The sequence below is a fragment of the Mirounga angustirostris genome, unplaced genomic scaffold (genome assembly GCF_029215605.1).
Source record: "Mirounga angustirostris isolate CCGP_5_RB_7025 unplaced genomic scaffold, mMirAng1.0.hap1 SCAF_14, whole genome shotgun sequence".
NCBI classification, from domain to species: Eukaryota; Metazoa; Chordata; class Mammalia; order Carnivora; family Phocidae; genus Mirounga; species Mirounga angustirostris.
This window is the reverse complement of record NW_026991722.1, coordinates 68,174,626-68,200,584: the sequence shown is the minus strand read 5'-3', so window position 1 is coordinate 68,200,584 and position 25,959 is coordinate 68,174,626. Positions and strand designations below refer to the sequence as shown.

Sequence of the window (25,959 nt, the reverse complement as noted above, 5' to 3'; positions counted from 1 at the left end):
TCTGTGGCCCTTTCTGAACTGGGATGGAAAACTGAAGTCTGTGTGGACAGATGACTGTGAGGACACACTGGCTGCTGCTCAGGGCTGTTGGCCTCACACCGGACGGGGCCCCCTCCCTCTGAGGGTGCTGGGGAGCTTGTCTCCCCTCCCCGTTCTGTGCAGGGGAGGTGAGGCTCCGGGGGTTCCTCCTGGAGCCCAGCACCCCTCCTCACCTGCTCTGGTTCCCTGAGGACACCCGGCACCTGGCCTGGCTGTGACTGTGGGCTCCCGGGGTCGGGGGCTGCAGCACAATCCGCAGGGAGAGGCCCTCAGCTCCCCCAGAATTCCAGGGACTGTGGGGGGCGGGGGTGGCGGCAGCCGAGCCTGGCAGGAGGAGCCCGCACCAGCGTTGAGCTGAGACATTCATTCTTTGGCTCCCCCGTCCCCCAGCTTTGCTCAGGAAGCCTGCCACAGCCAGGCGGACTGCTCTGAGGACAGGACCCAGAGGGGGCGGCGGGGGGGGTGGGGGGGGGCGGCGCGGCTGGAGCAAGTGCCCAGAAGCAGAGCACACACTTCGCCAGTGGAAGTCCTCTCCCAGGGAGGCACGGCTGGTGTGAAGGCTGCAGCCTGGAGGACTGGGGTGCTTGTGAGCCAGAATGGGGCATCGTGAGCCGGAGCAGGAACAGGCTGAGTCCAAGCAGGGCCCGGAAGAGGGAAGCAGCAGGCAGGCTGTACGGGAGCTGGTTCCTTTCCGAGAGCAGTAGGGAGCCATTGAGGAGTCAGAGACAGCATCTGGGCGGGCCTTTACAGAGCCCAGGAGTGGTAGGGAGCAGCAGTGGTGGCACTGGGCCCGGGCCTCACCCCTGCCTCCCCACCCTCAGTTCCGTCAGCACCATCCGGAACCAGCGCTGCCACATCCACGCCAACCTGTCCTTCGCCATCCTAGTGGCCCAGATCCTGCTGCTGGTCAGCTTCAGCTTCAAGCCTGGCACAGTGAGTAGGCCCTCTCTGTCCCTCTCCTGCCTCCCTCTGAGGTCACCGGGGCTGGCACCCTCTGCTAGTTTCTTCAACTCAGAATTCAGGCCACATGCCCCAGATAGTCGGGCAGGGGCTTGTCCAGGAGAGGCACAGAAGAAAGCCTGTCTGAGCTGGGTTCTCTGCCCACCGTCCGCTCGGTAGCAGAGACGCTGGCTCTCCTGCTCTGTGTCAGCTCACCGTCCAGCCCTGGTCAGGTGCCCGGCATGGCGCGGAGAGCTGACACAGAGCGGCCCTCGGGTCCTGGAGACAGGCCCTCCGGGGCAGTGCCCTAGCCTCTTGCTTCTAGATGTGGGAGTGGGTGACAGACGACTCTGGTAAGGGTTGGCCCCCTGCAGTCTTGCCTTTCACTGCTGCACTGACCACAAACCCCCGGCCACCTCTGCTTGCTGCTGGCAAGAGGAATGTGAAGACCCAGGCCCACCTTTTCCCTGCCCTTTGTACTAGGGATCTAGGAAGTCTTAGAACCCCAGAAGGTTAAGAGCTAAAACAAATGACCCAGGCTTGGGGTGGGAAGAAGCAGACTCCTGCTTGCTCCCACCGGGAGAGAAGGAGAAGCGGGTTCTGGGGAACAGAGCAGTACAGGTCGGTAGTTTTAAAACTCACACAGGATCGGCTCACGCAGAGTGAGCGCTTTATCCAACAATAGTGAGGGTCAGCAGAACTTCCTGTCCTCTCTGCCGCAGGGTCCTCAGCCCCCACCTGCCTGTCCTGGGGCTGCTGCCGAAGGAGAGATCCACCCTCCTGGGCTGCAGGATCCTCCCTCGCAGGTTTAGGGGCGCGGAGGGGCATCTAAAGCCCCGCATGGGCCGTGGAGGGACCAGGCATGCGCCAGCCTCATGCTCTGGATGCGTCAGCCCTCCGGGTTTTCTTACAACACAGATTTGGGTGTGTAGCTCTGGGCGGGGCCTGGAATTCCGAATTTCCATCAGGCATTCGGGTGATGCGGCTGCTGTCTATACAGGTTTCCTCGCCCCCGCCCCCAGCCCCGGGAGGGATGAGGCCCCACCGCGGGAAGGCCGTGGGAGGGGAAGCAGGTCTGCGGAGGCTTCGGGCTCCCATCACCCTGGCGGGGACCTCGGGGCCCCGCGTGTCTGAAGCCCGGGGCAGGGCTCCGAGCACTCCTGCTCGAGGAAGGTGCCTGTGGGATGAGCCCCGCGGAGGACGGAGAGTGACCTTGGGGTCCAGTCCCAGAGCGGCTGGTGGGCGGGGACACCCCCGGGAAGGGCCCGCAGCGAGGAGCGCTGCGCATGTGACACCTGCCTCCGATGCGCACGTGGGGCAGATTAGGGACCTCCAGCCACGCCTGGGAAACGAGGTGCCGGGGACACGATGCTGTCCCGAGAATGAGCTGATATCTCAGGGAGCCTGGGACAGCAGAGCGTGGGGTGGCCGGCAAAAATCGCGCAGTCCCTGGGCTTCTGTCTTTAATTCTTTTATTTTTCCCTCCTTTCTATTATTTTAAGTTTTGAAGGTGGTATTTAAACGTATTATTATTTTTCCTCCCTCCCATCATTCCGCCCCCTCCCCGACCCCATGTGAACATGGGTACCGGGCCACCAGACGGGGCGCGCAGGTCCGGCTTAGGGACCTGCTCGCAGCCGCCGGGCCCACGTGTCTGCAAAGTGCCAGGCTCCCGGGCTCGCTCCCTGACGGCTCCTCCCATTCCCCAGAGCCCACCCCATTGGGCTGGTCTGCTCACGTGCCCAGCCCGAGCCAATCCTGCTTCAGAGGACCTGAGCCTTTATGCTGATTGGCCGGGGCTGATTCCCTGCGCTCTCCTGAACCAATCACTGTGCCGGAACAGCCGGGACTGGAAAGGGAGCCAGGGCCCCGCCCCTCCCCTCAGCGGGAGGGGGGGATGAGGGCACGTGATCAGAGATGCCTGGAACCGCCCACTGCTCAACACCCAGAGAGATGTGCTCTCTGTGTCTTTGATCCTAGGTCCCCTGCCGGGTGATGGCCATGCTCCTGCACTATTTCTTCCTGAGCGCCTTTGCGTGGATGCTGGTGGAAGGGTTGCATCTCTACAGCATGGTGATCAAGGTCTTCGGCTCAGAGAACAGCAAGCACCGCTACTACTACGGGATAGGATGGGGTAGGTGGGGATGGGATGGCAGGTGGGGATGGGGGGATAGGATGGAGCAGGTGGGGATGGGAGGGGGCAGGTGAGGATGGAGTGGGGCAGGTGGGGATGGGATGGACAGGTGAGGATGGGGGATAGGATGGAGCAGGTGGGGATGGGAGGGGGCAGGTGAGGATGGGAGGGGGCAGTTGGGGATGGGATGGGCAGGTGAGGATGGGGGGATAGGATGGAGCAGGTGGGGATGGGAGGGGGCAGCTGGGGATGGGATGGACAGGTGAGGATGGGGGGATGGGATGGGGCAGGTGGGGATGGGAGGGGGCAGGTGAGGATGGGGTGGGGCAGGTGAGGATGGGGTGGGGCAGGTGGGGATGGGATGGACAGGTGAGGATGGGGGATAGGATGGGGCAGGTGGGGATGGGATGGACAGGTGAGGATGGGGGGATAGGATGGGGCAGGTGGGGATGGGAGGGGGCAGCTGGGGATGGGACGGGGCAGGTGGGGATGGGATGGGGCAGGTGAGGATGGGGTGGGGCAGGTGGGGATGGGATGGGCAAGTGAGGATAGGGGGGATAGGATGGGGCAGGTGGGGATGGGAGGGGGCAGGTGAGGATGGGGTGGGGCAGGTGGGGATGGGATGGGCAAGTGAGGATAGGGGGGATAGGATGGGGCAGGTGAGGGTGGGGAGATAGGATGGGGATGAGATGGGGCCGGTGGGGGTACGACGGGGCAGGTGAGGGTGGGGGGATAGGATGGGGCAGGTGGGAGTAGGTTGGATGTGATTTCACCTTCATATGACATGCCTCCAAGAGGCCAGATGCTCTTAGGCTTGAACTTCCCTATGCTGTGTTCCAAAACAAATCAGTTCCCATGGAGAGTGCTTTGGAGGTGTCTGAGCTAATGGTCTGTTTCCCCCATACCTGGGAAGAGTCCCTGCAGCGCTGCTCTGGAGCTGGGGCGGGGACCGCGGCTCATTTCTCTTGGACAGCACCCCAGCGTTAGAGCACAGCCCTGGCGGGGTGGGCAGCCTCTGAGGTCAGCTTGCCTCTTCCAGCGTGGAACCTCTGCCCTGTGAGTGCTCTTAGGGAGGGCAGTCGGGGCCCTGTGTTCTCCGCGAGTCACGGCAGGGACAGGTCCTGCACACTATGGGTTGCGGCTGGATGGAGGAAGGGAGCTCTGATCTCTGTTGCTCTTACCTGGGGTAGAGCTTCTGCAAGGAGAAATGCAGGCGGCCCACCCCCATGAGATAGTGTAGCTCTGAGGGGCCCAGTGGGGGAGGCCTGTCTCCTTGGGGTGGAGCAAGTCATGGCTCGAGTCGAGTGTCATGGATCCTCTGTTCTTACCAAGACTTAGTAGGTTTTCTTAAGTTAGTCTTTCTTAATTTGTTGTATGGTCTTACGAAAATGTACAGAGACTTTCAATGGGAGTTTTTTTAGACTAATTATATCAGTCAGGTTTGTCTCACTGAGGGATGGGTCTGCGGAGCCGCTCATGGCTTCATTCCGGAAGCCCCCTCCCCAAGTCAAGACTGACTTGACTCCGTGAATTTCCTTCTTGCCCACCCCATCCCGAGTGCCTGCTTCCTGCCAGTCTGTGCAGAGTGTCAGTGACCCCTGCCATGCTTGCATTTTCGAGAAAGTGTTCGTCCAGCATTAGCGACCTGCTGCTTGTTCCTGGGTTTCTTCAGATGGGTTTAACTTTCACAGCCCTCGTTGTGCAGGGAGCAGATAAACATGTTTATTTTGTGCTCTGAGCTGCTTGATGTAATGTGTTTGGGGTGAGGGGGGTACATTCTGCACCCTCCTGGCTTTCTGCAGCGCCCCCCCCTCCTGCTGGGGCCACGCAGGGAGCTGCGTGTGGCGGCCAGGATGTCCCACATCCAGCCTGTGAGCACCCCTGGAGACTGAGCCCCCCGGGCTCTTATTTGGTCGGCAGTATTGGAGGAAAAAAGAGTTGTTTTTACCAATATTTAAACATTTTGAGATTTTGTAGAAATTATAGAGATCTTTTGAAAAGTGAGGCGATCTGGGAAGCCCGAGTTTACAGTCCTGTTTGACAGCATGTCTGGGACGGTGTAGTTTCTCACACCAGCCTAGTCCCTGCAGGTGTGTGAGGGTGCAGGCCCGGATGCCGCTCTCTGCAGAGGGAGCCCTGGGCCGGACTGGCAGCCTGCCGCCATCTGCACGTCAGCTTCCCCCTGGGGGATGTCTTCGGGGCTCCGGAAGTGGCTCACTCGTTCTGACTGGGGTAGGGTTCGCTCTGGGCCTAAACAGACAGTCTGCACGCAGCTGGGCCCTCTCAACCTTCAGTTTCTAATGCAGAAGAGCTGGAGGCTGAGCCAGGGCGCGGGGAGACCACGCTGCAGGGAGCCCCCCTTGCACAGAGGCCTCTTCCCGCAGAGTCCTCCCTGGCCTTGAGACCCGTGGGACTGTTTTGATGCTGAGTTGGGGGTTGGAGGTGTTCAAATCAAGAACGTAACTTGAGGTTTTGTTAGATGTCAGGCCCTAGATCAGACCTGTAAGGTGAGTGAACCGTGATCTCTGTCCCCGAAGCATCCCTGTGGGAGGAGGAGAGGAGATTGTGAGGAATGTTTGAGTTTGCACATCCCCACTGTGGATGTGCGTGTCCAATGACCAACTCAGAAGTGAGAGAAACGTAACTGCTTTCTTTTCCTGTTACACCTTTCTCTGGTGAGCTCCCACTCATCTGAGGCACGCACCGAATCGGGATTCCCTGCAGCCGCCTTTCCCTGGGCTGCTCGGAGCTCCAGGGAGCCGGGGAAGTGCCAAGTGCGGGGGCGCTGGTCTGGGCCGCCCAGCGCTGCGGGAACAAGCAGCACCCAGCTCTGCTTGCTGTAAAGCCGCACGCCTTCACTTCCCATTTCCGCTCCGTGTCCCCCGTGGCCATGGTGGTGGGTGGGGCTGTGCTCGTGGCAGTCCCACGTGGCGGGGTTGCCGCCTGGAACTGTTGCTGGCTGCTGGGGGGAGAGGAGAGGACGTGGAAGGGCCTCACACTGGGAATTAAATACTCTGCCTGTAAAGGCACGTGTCCCTTCTGTCCACGACCCGTGGCCCAGAACGAGCCTGGTGGCCCCAGCAGCCTCTGGCCAACAAGCCTCCCCCACGCCCAAAGAAGCATCCGGAAGCCTCTGGCAGAAGGAGGGCAGGCCACTTGTCTCCGGCCTCCTTCTCTGTGAGGCCGCCGCCCCCGTGTCAGGTCTCCTGGTATCCGCTCCCTGGGCGCTTTGCTCCGTCCTGGCCGGTGGCTCCCACGGCCCCTCCCCGGGCCAGAGAAGCACCACCGCACTCCAAAGAGAGCGCGTCTTCCGCTCTACAAAGTATATGTCCATGTGACAGGGCCAGACGGACCCTGAACTGTCTGCAGAGGCCCGTATGTGCCTGCACGGCTACCGGGATGGCCACAGCGGGAGAGGGGCCGGAGTTGGTTAATGACGGTGCAGATGATTATAGGGACTGCCCTGGTGCGTGGAGCGCCTCGTCCTTCACACACGTGGCCACAACACAGGGGATCCTCACACAGATGGGGAGCAGGGTGCTCTTACCTCCATTTCCGCAGGGAGACCATGGAGGCTGAGAGACGGTCAGGCGCTTCCTCGAGGCCACACAGCAGGTCAGGTGGCTCTGGGAACGGACCCAGGTGTCCCGTGGCCCCAGAGCCCAGGTTTTCCTACTGGCTGTTTTCCTGCATCCTCATCCTCCCACCTCTGAAATATTTCTTAAGAACACATACACTGGGGTGCCTGGGTGGCTCAGTCAGTTAAGCATCTGACTTGGTTTTAGCTCAGGTCGTGATCTCAGGGTCTGGGATGGAGCCCCACATCGGGTTCTCTCCCTCTGCCCCTCCCCCCACTCCAGGCACACACTCTCAAATAAATAAATCTTAAAAAAAAAAAAAAGTACACACACAGCCACATGCTGGGCTCCTGCCACTTGCCTCAGAGACCACAGACAGTGGGGCCGCCCTCTGCTCAGGCAGATGCTTCTGTCGCTGCCCCATGGGGTGGCCTGGGCACCGGGAGGCGGACACGGGAAGAAATGACAAGGGAGCCCCCAGCACTGCGTTTGGGATCAGATGAGCTGTGAATGCAGAAAAAGAACCTTTGACTCCTCCGTTTTACTTCAGGCAGCGAAGAGATGCCAGCCACCGACACAGGCCAGGACTGGGGCAGGAGGGTGTAGGCCTTGACCACCAAGTTTGAAACTCATCTCCCCCAGCACCTCCGGTCCTTGCCACACCTTCCAGAACCCACCAGGATGGGGCCCTTTTGCCTGCCTGCTGTGCTGTGGATCCAGAGGAAGGATGGCCCTCGGCCTGCGCTTCCTCAGTGAAACTGGGGGGCCTTGGTCGCATTGTTGGGGTGCTGGGTGGCTGATGGTGCCCAGGGCTTGATGCCTCCCCTGACCTCTCACCATCTCAGGTGCCATGTGATCCTCCCACAAGTGAGCCAGGCAGTGAGGATGCCCTGTGACGTTTGTGGACACGGAGGCCCCCAGGGAGTGGGCCGCTGGGCTGGAGTCAGGTCCCAGTGAGCCGGCTCGTCTCCTGTGGCTGTGGGTCCGTCTAGGCAGGAGTCCACATGTGTAGCACCAGGGAGAAGTCTGCCTTCTCTTAGGTCATGCTCCCCTGTGGGACACTCGTGTGACAGAGGGCCACTGTGAGAGACCCCCGGCCTGGCCATCTCTCCCCAGAGGCCGATGGGTCTCCTCTGTGGAGGCCTGGATGTTCTGTAATGTATTTGAACTATTTAGACATGGAAGCAGTGGATCAGAGATAGGACAGCGCTCCAGGAAACTCCTGTTCAAGACTGTTCAGACTGAAGCCAGAAAGGCCAGGAGCTGCTGCTGGGAGGCGCCCAGGCAGAGCCCCGAGCAGGCTCTGGTCTGTTTTCTCTGCGGCCGCAGGCTCAGTGCAGGCTGGGGGGCACTCATGCATGGTCACCAGCCCAGCCTCCGCTCTGGGAACAAGCAGAACGCAGCCTCCTCGTCAGGAGCCCTTTCTCTCTCGTACCCTCGAGGAGCCAGCCAGCAGGTGGAGGGATCCCCAGGCCCCCCTCTTTCAGGGCAGGAGAGCAGGGGAGAGGCCGCTGTGGGGCGAGCGGGTTGGACGGAGGCCCCCAGGACATGCTGCTGTCCTGGCAGCCAGATGGGTCATTTTCAGAAACAGGTGTGGATTTGTAAGGGATAGGATTCTGAGTTCCGTGCGTGGTGTGCGTGTGGGTGCATGTGAGTGCGTGTGCGTGTGCGTGAGGGTGAGTCAACCCTCCGTCTAGACTGAGGCTTCTGGAGGCCGGCTGCTTGCGCCTCAGCACTTCCTGCTCGCAGTTCACACACACCAGGCGCAGAGGAATGAATGACTGAGGAATGAGGGCTCTCGAAGCAAGCGGCCATGATTTCCTGCTCTCTTTCTCCGCAGGTTTTCCTCTCCTGATCTGTATCATTTCAGTGTCATCTGCCATGAACAGTTACGGCACAAATAAAAAGTAAGTGAATGGACACATTCTTGTGTTTGGCAGGAGGGAAAAGACCACTGTGAGTCTCCCCTCCCCAGCAGCTGCCCTGTCGTCCCATGTTCTTCTGGGGGCACCGTCTGTCTGTACAGGGCTGCCCCCCCCCACCCAGGCCAGGCAGTAAGGAGGCCAGAGAGAGCAAGAAAGCCCCAACTGTGCTCTAGGCATTCTCCGCCCCCCCAGCAGAGGTTCAGGGGGCTCCCCGTTTCCCGAGAGGACAGGACGGTTGGATCCTCCTAGATGTCGAATTCTGCTGGAAAATGTGGGGATGCACAGCTTTTTGTGTGCAGTCGACCCCCTTCGGGAGCCCGGGTTCGTCGTACACCTTGCAGAGGGGCCACTGAGACTCGCTGTGGGTTTCCCAGAAATGCCCCTCCTCAGCGGGTGCCATGCCCTGTCCTGGTCCTGGAGCTGTCAGGGGAGGAAGGGGGCAGAGAGGCACGAGGGCTGCTCACCCCAAGAATGAGAGGCAGGAAATCATCGTGGATAGGATGCAGAGATATCTGTTGGGGTTCAGTGTTATTCTGGCTGCTCAGATGGGCCCCGTAGTGGAAGAAGATACTGTCTAGGCAACTGTTCTGGGTGGAGGTACCCAGAGCCCCCAGGGCAGAGGAACAGTGGTGGACCTAACGCTCCGCTTCCATCCACAGCTGCTGGCTGTCCATCACGAGCGGCGCTATCTGGGCCTTCGTGGCCCCTGCGCTGTCCATCATAGTGGTAAGTCCCTGCTTGTGGGAGCACAGGGGCTGGGCGTTGTGGGCCCTGCGACCCCGTCCACAGCCTGTCACAGCCTCCCCCCAACCCCGGTGTGTAGTGCCCAGATGGCGTGTGGGGCGGCGCAGGTGCACGCAGCCTGCGACTGGCGGAGTGTGCCGGTGGGGTCTCTCCCTCCTGGGTCTCGCTTTCGACCTGCCGCCGCAACTGCAACAGGGACGGGCATGCACGTCTGGGGGGGCCACCCCGCAGAATTCCCGAGATCACGGGGGACAGAATGCGACCCGAGGGGCCCCGCTAGTTGCTCTGCCTGGCCCAGTGCTCAAGTGAGGCTGCCGCACAGGGTGGGGGCTCCTGCTTCCGGCCAGGGGGCTCCGTCCTCAGGTGGGGGGCCCTGACGCTCTAAAGAGCTCGGGAATCTCACAAAATTCTAAAAACAGCCTTTGCTCTTCTAGCCGTTGTTCCTCCTACATTTCCCATGAAAGCCCTGGGTTGACTTTCATCATTTCTGATGGGCCTGGCTTGGAATGTTGCCCATCATCGGCCCCTCACTGCGCCTAGAGGAGGGGAATGCTCTGATTGGCCAGCCCTCGCTGCCGCTAGAGGAGGGGAGTGCTCTGATTGGCCAGCTCTCACGAGCTAGAGGAGCGGAGAGCTCTGATTGGCCAGGCCTGGGTCACGGCGCTCTCCTTGGGGCTGGAGTTCGGGGTCCAAGTTCCCGAAAAGCATGTGGACTCCAGGTGGGGCAGGAAGTTACGAGAAAATCGGGGTGCAGTTCGTAGAGGAGGGGTGGTGCACGCATGGCAGGGGCCCTGGGCGGTGGCGGGGAGCCCCTCTCCGCCCGGCAGGTGTGCACCCTCGTCCGGTCTGGGCACAGATACCCGCTTCTTCCCGACTTGGGGTGCGCGCATGTGGTACCCGGGGAGCTTCGGCGGCGCCGAGGTCGTGCGGGCGGTTCCTGTGGGCCAAGTCCCTGGTGTTCCTCGGGGAGGGGGTCCAGGTGTCCCCGCAGGTGCTTCCCAGGAAGTCAGTGTTAGTAAGAAAGGCTCAATGTAGGACTCTCCCCTGAGACGTGGAAGTGCTTTTCCGTGACGTGTGCCTGCCTGCGCCGGGAGGAGGTGCCGGAGAGATGGTGCTCGCGGTTCCGCCGAGGGGCAGCCCAAGGCGCCAGGCCTGGAGCGGGGTGCCGGGGTGGGGGGGCGGTGTTAGTGTGGAAGTCCTCCTCCCCTTGTTCCTAACCCCTCCCCCTCCCCTCCTTGTTCCTGTCCTCCCCCTTCCTCCCCCTCTCTCCTCCCCTCCCTGTCCCCTCTTTGTTCCTGCCCTCCCCCTCCGCCTTCCTCTCCTCCCTCCTCCCTTTGCTCTTTCTCTCCTCCCCTCTCCCTCCTCCCCAGGAACACATACCAGGTTAAATTTTCTGTAGGTAGTTATATGTTGGCTAATTGAACATAATGAAAAACCAACCAGTCAATTCCCTGTAGGTAGGGAAGGCTCAGTCCTGGGAAATGCAGCGGATCAGGCACTCAGTGATGTCAGCAGGTGTCTCCTGCTTGCCCCATGGCCCGTTGCCTCTGCGCTGGCTGCATCTCAGGCAGACTCTCCCTGGCGGGGACACAACACGTCCTCTGGGTGTGCGGTACAGAGCAAGGAGGGAAACTGTTCCCAGTGGTGCCCACGGAAGTCCCACAGCAGTTCTCATGGGCTGCTGTGGGCCACATGTCTGTCCCAGAACTAGTCACTGGGGATGGGAGCGGATGATTGGCCAGCATCACCTGGATGCTCAGGGGCCAGAGCTGGGGGTCCCCAGGAGGCAATGGGGATCTGTGGAGGAAAAGGATGCTAGTGCTCGCGTCCTGGTTGGTACGTGGGTGTGTATCTGGCATGAGGCCTGGTCAGGGACGGGCTGTCTCTGCCATCCCATCTGGACATCTCTCCCCAGCAGTGCTGGGCACTGATATCAGGAGGAGGTGGCCCACAGAAGGGCCTCCCAGGCCCTTCCTGCCCACCCTGTGCAAATCCACATATATAATCTCCTGGACCCCAGGTGGGACCCCAGAACCCACGCTCCACACACTGTCTGGGCCAGGACCCCAGATGTGCTCCATGTGCACCCTCCCATGCTGGGACCCTCGACCTGCTCTCCACGTGCACCCCTGTCTCAGGACCCCAGGACAGGCTCTCCATGTGCACCCCTTCTGCTGAGACCCCAGGACGTGCCCTCCACATACCCCAGGGCAGTCACCCAGGCCATGGCACTGCCTCTGAGCTGCTGCCTTTGAAGGGTGTGGAGTCTCACCTTAGCTGGGGCACCATGCTGACAGAGAAGGGAAGGGGCACCTCCCAGACACCTGTCCCTTCAGTGTCCTCATTCATCGCCCCCCATCGCCCTCCCAGCCTGCCATCTGAGGACAGGTCACCACTGAGGGCGGTCAGCAGGGACTTGGACTGCTCCTCCCTGCGTGGGGTGGGGGTCTCATAAATTCCACACCCTTCCTTCTCTTGTCCCTGCTTCTTTCCCTGGCACCTCATCTGAAAGCCCAGCTGACTTTGTTCCAAGTTCGTTGGCACCAACCGAGGCCCTGGGCCCTGGTGGTTAATTAGAACTGAATGTGAGGGAAGATGCTTGAGGACTTGTTAATTCCCTCCTCATTAAAATTCTGCACAGACCGTGCTCAGGCTGCACATTGGTGGGGCAGTGCCTTCCCGGCGAAGGCTTTCCAGAAGGACAGAGTTTGGGACACCATCGTGGTGTCTCCATTGTCTGTTTGGGATGAGAGGGACAGCAGGTGGTGTCAGCCCTGTTGTTCCGTGGCATTGACTTGGCTCCTGTTCTCTGCCTGTGTCCTGCCGGGTGACACCTGCTCTGGGGTGTTCACGGGGACAGACAGGTGATGAGGGTGACTTCAGAGCCTCCTAGGTCCTCTGTGGCCCCAGTGCCCCAGCCTCTGGAGGGCCAGGCTGTGGTCTGAGCTCTGAGCTTTGGGGGCCCAGCGGGGGCCCTGGTGGGAGGGCTGGGTAACAGGGGGATTGGGGTGGTGTGGACATTAGTCCATTGCTCCTCCCAATGGGATCCCCCTGCCGGCCTGGCCGTGCCCCAGGGGCTGGTCTGGACGGACCTGGACCACGCTCCTGCTTCCTGGCTTTGGGGAGGTTTGGCCTGTGGAGGTGCCAGCAGGAGATCAGAGAGTGGGAGGGGAGTGAGGCCGGTGTTTACCCTCAGCTCCTTTGTGCAGGACTGGGCGGCCAGGGCTGCTCCATCCTCCATAGGCCACAGCGTGGCCACAGCTCCTGGCCACAGCCTTGTCCACAGCCCCGGCCTCCGCACTCCCTGGGTAATTTTGTGAGTAGAGGGGCACAGCTAACCCACATGTACACGTCCCGCCCCCATCTCTCAGACCTTTGGTGTCCAGGAGGAGCAGCAGGTGATACTGGGAGCATTTGTCCTGCAGGCAGCAGGCTCTGGCCTCCCAGGGGTACCCCACCCCGCCCACCAGCCCCCAGGCCTCTCTGTGCAGGAGCTGTAGGAACGGAGGTACTGGAGGCCGTTCCCAGTTGTCATCGTCCCAGAGTCGTCCTCACGTGCCTGGGATGGCCTTTCCCCAGGGGAACGAGTAGGGTGTCAGGGGGACACATTCTGGATAGGTAGGTGAGGGCCGAGGGGCAGAGAGAGCCCGTGGGAAGACGTTGCTGAGACCCCAGCATGTAGGGATCAAGACTCTGCCTCAGGCTGGGGCCCCGGGGAGAAGAGAGCCATTCTGGGGAGTCCGGGAGAAAAAGGAGGTGAGAAGACCATCCTGGTGCTGGGGGTGGGGTGGAAGGAGAGAAGGGAAGCTCGCGTTCACCTCACAGCTTGCAGACAGAGGGGTGGGTCTGCCCACAGAAATGGCCCGTGTGGCCCACAGCTTCCTTGTTGTGTTTCACTTTGAATTCGGGGTTAGCATCAGACGCCGGAGATCTTGTGTTGATGTGTCACCCTGGCAGTTTCTGGCTGGGTCCATGGTGAAAACAGAGTAACCAGTAACATTACCACCCACCCCTGTTCTGGGGCGGACAGTGGGGCCTGTGGGCGGGCAGGGTGGGTGGGAGCAGCTCAGGGCCCTGTCGCGGTGACGTTAGGCCCCCACAGCCTGGCCGCCGCCCTGGGAGGCTGAGCCGCCGTCTGGGGATGGACCGTGGAGAAGAGCTTCCTGGGGGGGGAGAGGAGCCCAGAGGAGCCCGACCGGGCCGAGCCCCAAGCAGGGCGGGGGGTGCACGTCCAGGGCAGATCACACACCTGTTCCAGGAAGGGCCGAGAGGTCGGGGAGGGCACGGGGTGGTGGATCAGAGCGCCCCTCCACTGCACGAACAAGGGGCTCTGACTAGGGCCCGTGTTCTGCGGTGAATTGTTTTCACTGCAGGAGGTAAGCGGTGGTGTGTGACCGAGCCTGCAAATCCAGGGCCGTCCCCTGTCCCCGGGGCTGCCTGAGGCTCTGCCACGCCTCCTTTCCCACCCAGCCTTCTAGGGCATAACGGGCCTGCAGTCAGAGATCCCAAGCTCCACCCGCCGTCTGGGGTCCGGGAAGACCGTTCATCTGCTCCACCCAGAGGTAGAAACAGGCTCAGAACAGACTCCGGGCCCCTGGACAAATGAATTCCCAGGGTCAGAGCGTGGACGTCGGGAGGGGGTCTGAAGGGAACATTACTGATGAGAGTCAAGAAGGGAAGTACCTGAAGGCCTGGGCATCGCCCATATGCCACGTGTGCTGAGCTCTGGGCCCAGGCCCCCGTGAGGTGGTGCTCGGGGCCGCGGAACGGTGGCTCCCTGGGGAGGGGCTCCCGCGGTCCGAGTGGCTGAAAGCACCCACGGGGGCTTGCCAGTTTGGAACACATTTTAGAAGGTGCCTGTTTGGGTCGGGATGGGTGGTTTCTGCGTGTTCTGGTGCGGTTGGTCCTGCTGGGGCAGGACTCTGGGGGACAGTGAAGGGGAAGTGCTGCAGGAATCATCAGAATCTAGACTTTACCCCAAAGCATAAAGCCAAAAAGCGTTTATTCAGGAAAGACTTCAGCTGAGTCTCGGTGGAACGGGCGCTCCTGGCGGCCCCGCCTCCGGTCACGGGGAGCAGCAGGGTGCTGCCGACGTGACCGCCCGCGGCTCTCAGAGCTGACTGTCCGTGGACCCCTGTGAGCAGCCGCTGTCTGGAACGCAGGCCCTGCACCTCTGGGGCCGCGCTCTGCCCATCCTTCCTCCACGTGGCTGAGTGCGGTTTTCTTGTGGTTGTAACGTGGCTGGCAGGGGAGGGCAGGAGGGCAGCGCTGCCGGTGAGTCCTCTCCTCCTCCCCGGCGCTGGGGGACTTCTGCTGGGATCCTCGTGCAGGTGGGAGAGGAGGTGGGTGACGGGGGTCCGCAGCCAGGGGCCGAGCTGCCCGGGGTGGAGGCGTCGGTGGAGACACAGAGCCAGGCTGCCCGCGACCCTTCGTTGGCGGATTGCAGTAGTGTAGGCTGGGGCTGAGTGGGGAGCGCCCCCCGCCCCCCGCCATCCCGGGTGCTCCTCTGGAGCTCCTCTCCGCAGTGCCGGCCGGTTCTGCTGGGCACCAGGCTGGGTGGGGAGGGACGCTTCTCCCGGGAGGTCTGCCAGGGAGAGCCTTGTCCTTGCCCGTGGTCAGGCCTGGAAGTGCACCTAGGATTTTGGCCTGTAGCTGGACTCCTCAGCGACTTTGGCATTGACCTCCCGAGGTTTCCAGAGGGAAGAGGGGGTCCCGGCCGCAGCACAGCCCTGAATCCAGCGGCAGCAGAAGGAAATCCGCACGCTCGCTTCCCCTTGCTGCCGGGCTCGGCCAGGGCCCCGTAGAGCTAACGCAGGAGGGACAGGTTGTGCTGGAGCCTCTGCAGAGAGCCCCTCAACCCCGCCCCCCAGCCCACTGACCCACGGGAGCACTGGGCAGGTGCAGTCCCCTGCGCTGTGGCCTCCATGGGGCCGAGCCTCGGCCGGGGTGGGGCCGGGAGTGAGAGTAGGTGGTGCACAGGGGGCCTCATGGAGAGGATTTCTCGTCCTTGCAACGGTCTGTTCGCCCTGTGGATGTCGACTGCTTCTCATCAGATCGGGAAGCAAGGGCACGAGCATGTGGTGCAGGGGCGCACAGACTGAGCAATGCTGAAGGGAGGTTTGAACCCCAGGCCTTGCCTTGCTGTGCTGGGGGCCAGAAAGATGTGCCCCCAGAGGGTCCCACTGCGCACACCAAGGGGAGTGAAATGCTCAGGGGCCCCTGGGGGTCGGTTTCTGCAGAGACGCCACCTGCTCACTCGGAGCCCTGGGGGCGGGATGGGCGGCTGCCTGGTGGGATCAGGGCTCTGCAGCTGCGGCCGCGGCCCTCACCCTGTGTCCTGATCCTCCCCTTGTGCAGGTCAATGTCGGCATCCTCGTTGCTGTGACCAGGGTCATTTCACAGATCAGTGCCGACAACTACAAGATACACGGGGACCCCAGTGCCTTCAAGTAAGTTGGACTCTGGGCCATCAGCGGTGGTCCTGCCTGCACAGAGCCGCTCGGGGGTAGTGGGGTGGGGGTCACTGGGGAGTCCGGGACTCAAGTCCTTGCTTGGCTGTTAGTCACCACCTCTGACCAGGACCAGCCCTTTACCAGGCTTGCTGCCCCATTCATAAAGCAGGGGGTCTACTAGATGCCATCTGGGGGCTGCTCCATCGCTGGGGTGAGAGGCCACTTGCAGGACCGAAGGAGGAAGATTCTAGATTTGGTCCTGTCTCAGCCCCTGCTATTAGCCTCCTCCGTGCCTTGCTCTCCTGTCTGTAAAGGGCTGTCATGAGGAGGAACCTCCTCGGGGTAGAACTTCCCGAGGTGCTCCAGGGCCGGTCCCCTGGGGAGGGACTCCCCCCAAGCCCCCTGCCCTCGAGGGGTCCTGACCCCATACCAGTGAGGGCTGCACTGACTGCAAGTGACAGGAGACCCAACACAAACTGGCTGAAGGAAAGGGGGATTGATCCACACAGGGATCCACAGAGCCCAGGAGGGAGTCTCGAATTGCTTAATCCAGGGGACCCAGCTCCTCCTGCATCCTTCATCCCTGTGTCCCCCGTCGGCTTCCTGCTCAGATGGACCTGCCTCCTGGTGACACGGGAAGACCCTCCATCCCGTCTGTTCAGACAGAGGTCCTGAGCCTGGAGCCCGGGGCTCCGGTCGGGTCACACGCCCACCCCGGAACCAGTCACAGCAGAATGGAAGTGACCAGTTCACCCGGGCCTGAGTCCCACGGTCCGTCCTGGCTCTGGGGTGCACTCAGTACCCCCAAACCACGGGCCAGGAAGTGGGGGAGGTGGCTCCTCACAGGGAACTTGGGGGCCGCTGTGAACATTTAGGACAGGGACACGAGTGGGCATGACAGGGTGCTGGCCCCACTGGGCTGACATTTTGTCTTGGATGGTCATTTCCATTTTATAGAATTTTTTTTTAAAGATTTTATTTATTTATCTGAGACAGAGAATGGGAGAGATAGACAGCATGAGAGGGAGGAGGGTCAGAGGGAGAAGCAGGCTCCCTGCTGAGCAGGGAGCCCGATGTGGGACTCGATCCCGGGACTCCAGGATCATGACCTGAGCCCAAGGCAGTCGCTTACCCAACTGAGCCGCCCAGGTGCCCTCCATTTTATAGATTTAAAATATTTAAAATGCTAGTCATTTTTTAATTTCCCAAGCACCAACATAATTAAAGTTACTTTAGTTACACTAAATTTTTTCCGATCTGAGAGCAAAAGCAGTAAATATGTCAGCAGCAAATCGATAAGACAATTATTCTGTGATGAATTCCCAACACCGTGAATGGGGCTGATAGGCAGCTCTGGCCCTCGGGGGGTTTCTCAGTCTCCGGACACCTTCGAGGGCAGCACCGTGGGGCAGGAAGGGCCTCCCGGGTCAGGGAGCATGTCCGTTCTTCTTCCCTGGCGGGAGGAGGCAGTCCTGCCCTGCGGTGGCCTGGCCAAGGAGGACCCTGTCCCTCCCTCCCTGCAGCCGGGCTCAGGACCAGCCAGTGTCCCCAGCCCTGTCTCCAGCAGAAGGCCTGGCTCCGCTGTCTGAGCCCGACCCCACCGGGACCGCGGCTCTCACTGCCCAGAGCAGCCGCGAGCTCACCCCACACCGTGCGCCCCGTCGTTCCCCGTCATGGCCCCCAGGCAGCAGCCTCCCTCCCTCCACCCCTGCATCTCTGCTCCTCGAGTGGAGGCTGGCCCGGGGTCAGGGACCGGGCATGGGGTGCACATTTCCCCGTCTGCAGAACCTCGGCTGCTGGCCCGACCGCTGAGGCCTCCCGTGTCCTGCACCCGAAGGCCCAGGGTCGCGCTCCTCCCGGGAGAGCGCAGGGTGGCGTCTCTGGACAGACTCGCGGCTCTGCGGTGTGACCCGGCTGCGTGACCGGTGCTGGGGCTTCTGTCCTCCAGCGGCCGAGCCTGGCTCCTTGGGGCCCTCTCACTGTCTTCTGGGGTCCCCCGTGTGGCCCGGTCCCCCTGGGCTCCAGACCAGGCAGGGGGTCGGCACCTGCAGCATCCTTGGTCGGCTTCTGGGCTCATTCCTCCGCCCTGGCCCTCGGTTTCAATGTGGCCGTTTCCTCTGGGGGAACAACTGCACACTCAGTGACCAACAGGACAACATGCTTCCTTAGGAGCCTGAAGGGGCTTCCGCGTCCTCCTAGTCTTTGTTTCCTGGGGGAGTCCAGACTCCCCGGAGAGGAGCAGGGAACATTCCGTTTTCACAAGTGAGATCCAGGCTCCTGGGGGCAGGGGTGAGGCTGAGGACCACGAGGACCCCCACCCCGCGAGCCGTGGGAGGACGCGGAGGAGGCTCATGTGGACTGAGCCCCACGCAGGGCCGGCCCGGGGAGCAGCGGGATGAGGTGCGTCCACCTGCCCGGGGGCTCCTCCCAGTGCAGGGACCTGCTCCTTCTGCACGTGACGAGGGGACCCCGACAGCTCTGGCCGTGTTAACAAAAGGCCTCGGAGACCTCCAGCTGGACACGTCTTCCCCAAGATCGTCCGTTTCGATGCTTCAGTTTTTAAGAAAAAACAGCACAATTTGAGACCCATTTCTCGAGACGGCTCTTTTCCCATACGGATTTTCCAGGATGTAAAGATGAAGCTACATAGTCCATGATGCTTTGTTTCCCAGATTTGGGTGTTTTGACTGTATTGACTTTAGGAAGACGTGGGGCTGCCGCTCCCCAGGCAGCTGATCCGTGAGCAGCATTCTCTGGTTTTCAGGGTTTGTGGCCAGAGCTGCCGGGGCCGGGATCCTGGGTGTCCCGCCAGGAAGCTCAGTGTGGCCGCGGTGCACCTCCTCCCAGAGAGGCTGGCTGTGTGCACACTGGTCGGTCTGCCCCTCATTCACTCGCTCATTCATTCCTCATTCAGCGGTCAGCTCCTGAGAGCTGCTGGGCCCTGGTGCTTTGCTGCACTTTGGGGGTGCTGCGGTGCAGCCCCCGCCCAGCCGTGGGAGCTCGTGGTCTAGCGAGGGAGGCAGGGGTGTTGTCCGTGCGCCCAGTGACGAGTGCAGCGCACCTCTGTCTGCAGGCTGCCTCTGAAGCCCGGGTGCACAACCCCCAGTGTGCAAAGCCGAGCTGTTTCAGAAGTCGGGGTAGACTGCGAGGTCTGTCAGAAACGGCTTGGAGCCTGGCGACCACGTGGGCTTTGCCTCATTCGCTCGGCTGGCACTCACTGGGGGCTGACTGGGTGTTAGCTCTGCTCTGGGCTTGCAGACACAGCAGGGACCCCACTCCACGGAACCCACATTCTGAGAAGCGGCCTGTGAGGCTGGTTCTGAGCATGCGTCCTACCCTGCTGGGCCCACACCGGAGCCTTGGCTCTGCTGTCCTCTGTGGGTGCCTGGGGTCAGCATTTCCATCGAGCACTGGGGCCGGCTGGATCCGGGTGATCAGCTGAGGGTGCCCAGAGGGCATGATGGCTGCTGGGCGCCCAGTGCAAGCAGCAGGAGCGCGGGGGCAGGGCTGCTGGCGTGGCCAGGGACCCTGTCTCAGGTCCCAAGCGGCCCACTCCTCACCCAGGGTTCCCTGCAGGATGGAGACCAGGGCCGGGCCCAGCAGGGCTGTGTCTGCTCCCTTTCAGAGGCCCCACATTGAGAGGACAGTCCCCTAGACCCACCTCACCTGCCTGCCCCCCAGAGTGGCCATCTCCACTTCTCTTTCAGGTTGACGGCAAAAGCCGTGGCCGTGTTGCTGCCCATCCTGGGAACCTCGTGGATCTTTGGTGTGCTTGCCGTCAACAGCCAGGCCTTGGCCTTCCAGTACATATTTGCCATCCTCAACTCCTTACAGGTGAGCGCCGTGGGACTGCCAGGCAGGCTGTCAGCTTACGAGCGGGTGTGTGTGGAGCAGGTTGCCACCCGGGCAGGACAGAGACCCCCCCTCTGTTCTTGCCGCACGGGCATGCCCGAGGTCCGAAGACAGGTGCTGACGGGGCACGCACCAGCGTCTCTGCCCACGGGGCCTGCAGGGCCACCCCCCTGTTTGCAGCAGGGCTGCCTCATCGCGCCGGCCGGTACCGGCGGGAGGCACCCTTGGGCCTGAAAGGGAAGACAGTTGCATGTGTGCAGCTCTGCAAAGGGAGCCGAGCGCAGAGGGATGCTGATGATGTGCTCCTCAGGTCTGGGTCATGGAGGGGCAGGGAAGGAAGGGGCAGCAGCCTGGAAACCAGAGACTTGGGGTGCTCAGAGCCTGCATCCCCAAACCCACACGCCCCCAAGAAAGGGTGGAAGTGAGTGCCTACCACCACCCACAGCCACACAGCTGAGCCTACGCTGAACCCTGGTGAGCGTGAGCACGGCCCACCCACGCAGCCCTTGCTGCGGTCTGGGTCCTGACCAGACTGCATCTTACGGAAGCGTGTCGGGCTTCCAACTTGTAATCAGCTGCACGCGTTGTTTTGCTGGTGGTTTACAGAAAAATGTGATCCGTTGTCCTGGCCACAGCCCTTACACACCTGGGTCCCGGGGTACCTCACTTACCTTCTCTGCGTTCCAGTTCCTCCTCCATACAATGGGAACAATAACTGGACCCACGACTGGGGCAGATTCAGCAGTAACTGAGATAAATCACGGGAGATGTTGCCTAGCACTGGACACACCGAAGCTGTCTGCAGAGTTCTGGGAACATCTTCATTCTCATGCCCATTTCATTGTTGTTATCATGCTGTCTGAGATGAGGACACCAAGGCTCAGTTTAGTTGACCGTCTGACGTCCTCTCCTTGGTCCATCCCCTGCGTTTTCCTCATTCCTGGGTCTGTCCTGTCTGGGAATCCGCCTGTCTTTGTACCTTTGCCCAAACACCATAGTAGGTCACAGTGGTGCCTGCCCCTAGGCTAGATTTCACGTGGGATCAAGGACCCCCTCCATTCTCAGGGGCTCCAGACCATAGGATTGTCCCCCAGCTCACCTGCAGGCTTCCCAGGAGTGAGCCACACCAGTGCCACTCCCAAACCCACGTGGCCTTGGGAGGGAGCCTCGGAAAGTGCCGTGACAAAATGCGAGGCCTAATCCTGTGTTCTCTTCCTCCCCAGGGGTTTTTCATCTTCCTTTTCCATTGTCTCCTGAATTCAGAGGTACGTCTGTTCTACTTCCTGAAAACGTGAGGCGGTGTTTTCATTTCTGAAAGGGCACAGGGCGCAGGAACAGTCTTGCCCATCGGGCTGGTGTCTGGGAGCATAAACCTGAAGAGGCTTTGGTAGTGGCGACAGGTTGTGTGCAGTGGGGGTGCTTTCTGTCAGCCCTTCTCTTGCATCCTGGTCGCTGAGCAACATCCAGGAGCCCCTTCCTGGCATCTCACAGGCCCTGCTGGCTCTCTGGAGGACAGGGGCAATGGAGACGGTGGGGGGCAGCTGACCTGCAGAATCTGGACCTGCTTGCTTGCTGTCTGGCACATTAGGGAGAGATGTCCTTCCAGCAGTCCTCCCCAAAGGCATGAAGAAGCTGTCTGGGGCGTAAGAAGGAGGGCTCCTGACTATAGGGTTTAGGGGGGACTGTGTCACGTGCCCTCCACGGGCACTGGGGCAGCTGGAGTGGGCTCATTCTCAAGTGCAGTCTGGGCACTGACCTGCCATGCACTTGGCCATGGGGAGGGTGGAGGCTGCTCCAGACCCCGTTCCCCGAGACCCATACTTACGCTTACATCGTGGGCTTGACATCTGAGACCCCACCAGGCTCGGTCATGGGGAGCTACCTCTGGAGTGGTGAGTGGGAACAGACGGAGAGGTACCACCCATCTGTGCTGTTTCTGCGGAGGGTCTGTTCGTACGGAGATGTAGGTCAGGCAGGAGGGAAGGGATGCTGCGGGCGGGCGGGGGGGAGCAGGGTGAGTCGCTGAAGATGATGGTGACCAGTGGCGGAGGGGTCCCATGATTGTCAAGCCAGGGAGCAGCCGAGCAGGGCCCAAAACTATGGTCCACAAGATGGGAAGGGGACGTGGCTTTGAGCCATGCATGGCCCACCCCCTGTTTGCATTTGTTCACTCTCTTCTCCATTGTTTATGCTGCTGGTCACACTCTGCCCCTCCACCATTCCTTGTTGAGCATGTCCGGTGCCCTGTCCGGAACTGGCATGAGGCCAGCAGGGACCACACCAGATCCAGCTTTCTCCCTCCACAGGCCCTGGTACGGTGGTGGGGGCAGAGTCTGCACCTGCCGAATGAGGCAGTGAGTCTGGATATGAAGCTTCCAAATCCTGCCCATACCCTGCAGCTGGTATTCTGGGACTTTATTTCGGCACAAAACCTAGGGTCCTTTGGGAACAACCTCTCGTTGTCGCTGTTTCCACCACTGAAATTGCTTCTAACCAGCCCTCTGTCCTGCCCTCAAAGGTCAGAGCTGCCTTCAGACATAAAACCAAGGTCTGGACCCTCCCGAGTAGCTCCACCCGCAACACTAACGCGAAGCCCTTCAGCTCCGATGTCGTGAGTGCCCTGCGGCGTCTTGTCTGCATCCGCTGCTCTCGCTTCGATCCTGCCCTGCGTGCCTGCACCCTTAGCCTCATGGGCCCGCAGGCTCTTGTCTTCTGTCCTTGTCACCTGGAGAGCCAGAGTGGCTTCCAGCTTTGCTGAGGTGCACCAGGCCTCTGCCCTCCTGGGCCTCCTAAACCCAGAGCGCCCAGTGCGCCTCTCCTTGCTTCCCTGAGCCTGACCTTGGCAGGCAGCTAGCTGCCCCGCTCGGGCTTGTGGTCGTGAGGCTCGGGTGTTCGTGGTTCCTGCCCAGCCCTTTCACGGTTGACGTGGCCAGCAGACGGCCTGTGCTCTGTGGTGACGTTATGCCCACGGCAGGGTCCTCTGTCCTGTGGTTTCCCACGACCTCCTGCCCACTTCCCAGGGGCACGACTTCCGTGTCGACTTAGGAGGATGGAAGGATCAGTTGACCAGGAGACAGACCCTGGGCATGTTGCTGGTGCCCCGGGGAGGCATGAACGTCACCAGGCACAGCCCGGCCTTCAGGGAGCTCCTCCCCTGCAGGGGTCTCTTCCCTCTGCAGACACCCGAGAACGGGGGTCTCGGTGCTCAGGGTCTCGACAAGCCTGTCCTCTCCACACCGGGCTTGGTTCACCCTCCTGCAGGAAGTGCAGACACAAGCAGGACCCCCAGGTGCCTGGGCCAGATGATGCGTGTTCTCATGGCGCCACTGCCTCTTGCACGAGCCCAGGGCCCGGCTCAGGGGTCCTCCCCTCAGGAGGAACTTCCCGGGCAGTGCGGAGTAACGGCGCCGAGCCCCGGCCACCACCCGCATGTTCTGTTCACTGATGCGCGTGTGGCTCTCTCGCGCCTCCCACGGGGTACCCGCGTGAGCACTGTTCGCTCCTGTGACCCCAGAGCCCGCAGCAGGGGCGGGCCGAGCGCGGTGAGTGCACGGGGGGTGAGTGCTCGGACGGGCCGCGGGGCTCGAGTGAACAGAGTGAACGGGTGCACACAGCAGCTCTCGGAAGTGGCAGGGGAGGGCGCCCCTGCTGGGGTGGAGGGAGCCTCACGCAGCTTTCTGGCCCAGCGCTTCCGCACTCCCTGGGGCCTGGTTTCCCATCTTGGGACCCAGTCTTCACAGCTCACTCCTCTGTGATTTGCAGATGAATGGGACCCGGCCAGGCACTGTGTCCACCAAGCTCAGCCCCTGGGACAAGAGCAGCCATTCTGCCCACCGCGTGGACCTGTCCACCGTGTGAGCAGGGAGGCCGCTGACTGGCCATCTTGCTGCTCAGAACACACCCCGCAAACTAAACACAAGAAACACTCTGCCTTCACCGTGGGACCCTCTCCTTGTTGCTGTCTGGATGTGGGGATCCTGGCCCCCGTGACAGGCTTCCTCACCTCTGACCCTCCCGTGTGACAGAGCCCACTGCTGGGCCCGAAGCCTGATGCACGGTCGTGGGCGGCCCTCCCGGCTCTGGTCCTCCCGTGGCCAAGTGACTGTCCCCCGGGGCACCCGCCATGGGCATACAGGACCCTGGGGCTACAGTACAAGGAGGGCAAGTTAGCCTGGGCGCCGTGATGGGGACTTGGGACCAGAGGGGCCAGGTCCTGTGGGGGAGGTGAGGGCCCCCAGGAGCCCCCGAGGGTCAGACGGAGGCAGACGGGTGTGTGAGGAGGTGAAGAATGTCCTCAACCTGCTGAATCAGCCGTCACAAGCTCTGAGAAGAGGGGCCCTGTGCAGGCTGGTGCCCCGCGGGCCACGCTCGCCTTCCAGTGCGGGGCCTTTGTGCTGTGGGCGCTGACCGCTCAGGCCTGGCCGCAGGTGAATGCCCCTTCTGGGGGAGGAGCGGGGTGGGCCCGCTGCGGGGAGAGCTCCCAGTCCCCCCCTCCGGGTGCTCTCTCCACACTCACGGTCCACCTCGTCCCGGCCCCGCTGCGAGCACCTGAGCCCTCCCTCGTCCCGGCGGCCCCGCAGGGGTTTCCCACGGCCTCACTTCCCCAGAGCTAACTGTTGGTCACCTGCAGACGCCTTCTGCGTCTCACGGGCACATGCCCGTGGAGGGGGGCGAGCGCGTTCCGTGTGGCCGCAGAGGCCGACTGCCGCCGGCAGGGCTGCTCGCCCCACGGGCCTGGGGCGGGTGGCCTGACGGCTGTGTCTTCCAGTTGCTGTTGGGTTGTGAGCTGGGGCTGGGTGCCCTAGGAGATGGGGTGGCCGTTACCGCTGTGTGTGTGGGCAGGGTCCTTGGGACGCCAGGGCCTGTGACCTTAGAAGCTCCCCCAGTGCCACTGACTATGGGGACACAGGCTGGGAGAGCTCAGACCGGGGCGTCCGCGGTGACAGTGTGTGTGAGCATGTGCCTCGACGGTCAGACCTGTGGCCGATACTGGAGAATCTTCTGTAAGCTGTGTAAGCCCTGCTCGCCCCACACGCCCGCCCGTTCTCGGGGGGCCTTCCCTCCTGGTTCTGCGTGCCGTCCCCCTCCTGCTCAGGTGCCACCCCGATCACTCGCTCACCCACAGGCATGTCCTGCGCGGGGAGGGGTCTGACCGAGAGCCACGTGGGGATCGCGGTGCGTCTTTGTTCTTGCCTCCCCGCGAGGCCCCGGGGCCGGGCGGGGGGCTGGAGCGCTGCCGAGACCCCGTGTGCGTAGTGAAAAGCCGAGTGTGCCCAGCGCCTGCCCAGGCTTCCTCGGGATTCCAGAAACCAGACCACTTGTTAACTGGGCGTTGGATCCTCGTCATGCCCGCAAGCACCTAGAAGTGAGAACACTGTATTCCTGAGATCTACGCTTGGAGTTTCGTCTCTTTCTTCTCTGGTGAAGCAAATCGAGTAAGAACTGTCTTTCCTTTAGGAAACTCTGTGTTTTACGCTCAGCATATTCACTCTACATAGCTAATATATCAAGGGGAGTAATGAGCAAACTTTTTATTTCTAATGAAGGAAAGCAGTGCACTTTATTTATAGGTTATAGACTTTGGCTTCTGCAGTGCTTTGTTATCTACACATAATTTGGCCCAAGATGATAAATTGGGAAGAATCGTGTGTTTAGAGTAGTTCACAGCACAGGAAAAATGATGAATGCCACTAAGTAGTGAAAACATGTTGTGATTTTTTATGAAATAAACTCTCAATGTCCTTAAGATGAAGTGTGGTCCTAAAGTTTTTTGCTTATAGGAGGCGAGCGGGATGGAGTCTCAAGACAAAAATATGTGGAGAAACGCACATGGGTGACATCCCGCCCTGGGATTCAGACATTTATTCAGCACCTACTGTGTACCCAGCACATCCTAGCTCTGGGGACACCGTGGTGGACAACACCCCGGCTCTCGGGAGCCTCCCTCCCCCGGGCAGGGCGGCAGGGGGCGAGCACCAGCCCCTGGGCCTGGGGAGGGACGATGGGGAGAGGGTCTGCTCAGGCCTGTGTCCCCCTGCGTAGGTGTGTGGTGTGCGGGAACCTCCGTCGGCCCCAGCCGCCCGGCCCTGCGCACGGCTCTCCCACATGGCTCTTGCGTCCCTGCAAACAGGCGGACGCGCCTTCCTTGTCCTCATCGTGTGCCCCCTGCCGCCGCCTGCATGCAGACTTCTGCTCTTCTCAGCCACTTTCCGAGTTGCTACATGTTGTTCGTAATTCTCCTTGTAGCGGATGTGCGTAAAACATCCAGTTGTGTGCCATGTTTTACCAAGCCCGTG

General features: G+C 61.4%; 1 protein-coding gene across 3 annotated transcripts in view; it reads left to right on the top strand.

Moving 5' to 3' along the window:
* Positions 1-25,409, top strand: part of ADGRD1 (adhesion G protein-coupled receptor D1) — a 129,943-nt gene extending 104,534 nt beyond the window's left edge. For all 3 annotated transcript variants that reach the window (XM_064578188.1, XM_064578186.1, XM_064578187.1), the window contains 9 exons: positions 861-972; positions 2,959-3,112; positions 8,531-8,597; positions 9,275-9,341; positions 15,717-15,808; positions 19,519-19,645; positions 20,887-20,928; positions 22,182-22,274; positions 23,426-25,409. In XM_064578188.1, the coding sequence (XP_064434258.1) occupies positions 861-972; positions 2,959-3,112; positions 8,531-8,597; positions 9,275-9,341; positions 15,717-15,808; positions 19,519-19,645; positions 20,887-20,928; positions 22,182-22,274; positions 23,426-23,521 (850 nt within the window). In that variant the 3' untranslated portion in view covers positions 23,522-25,409. The remainder of the gene's footprint in view (positions 1-860; positions 973-2,958; positions 3,113-8,530; positions 8,598-9,274; positions 9,342-15,716; positions 15,809-19,518; positions 19,646-20,886; positions 20,929-22,181; positions 22,275-23,425) is intronic.
* The last annotated feature ends 550 nt before the right edge of the window (positions 25,410-25,959 follow it).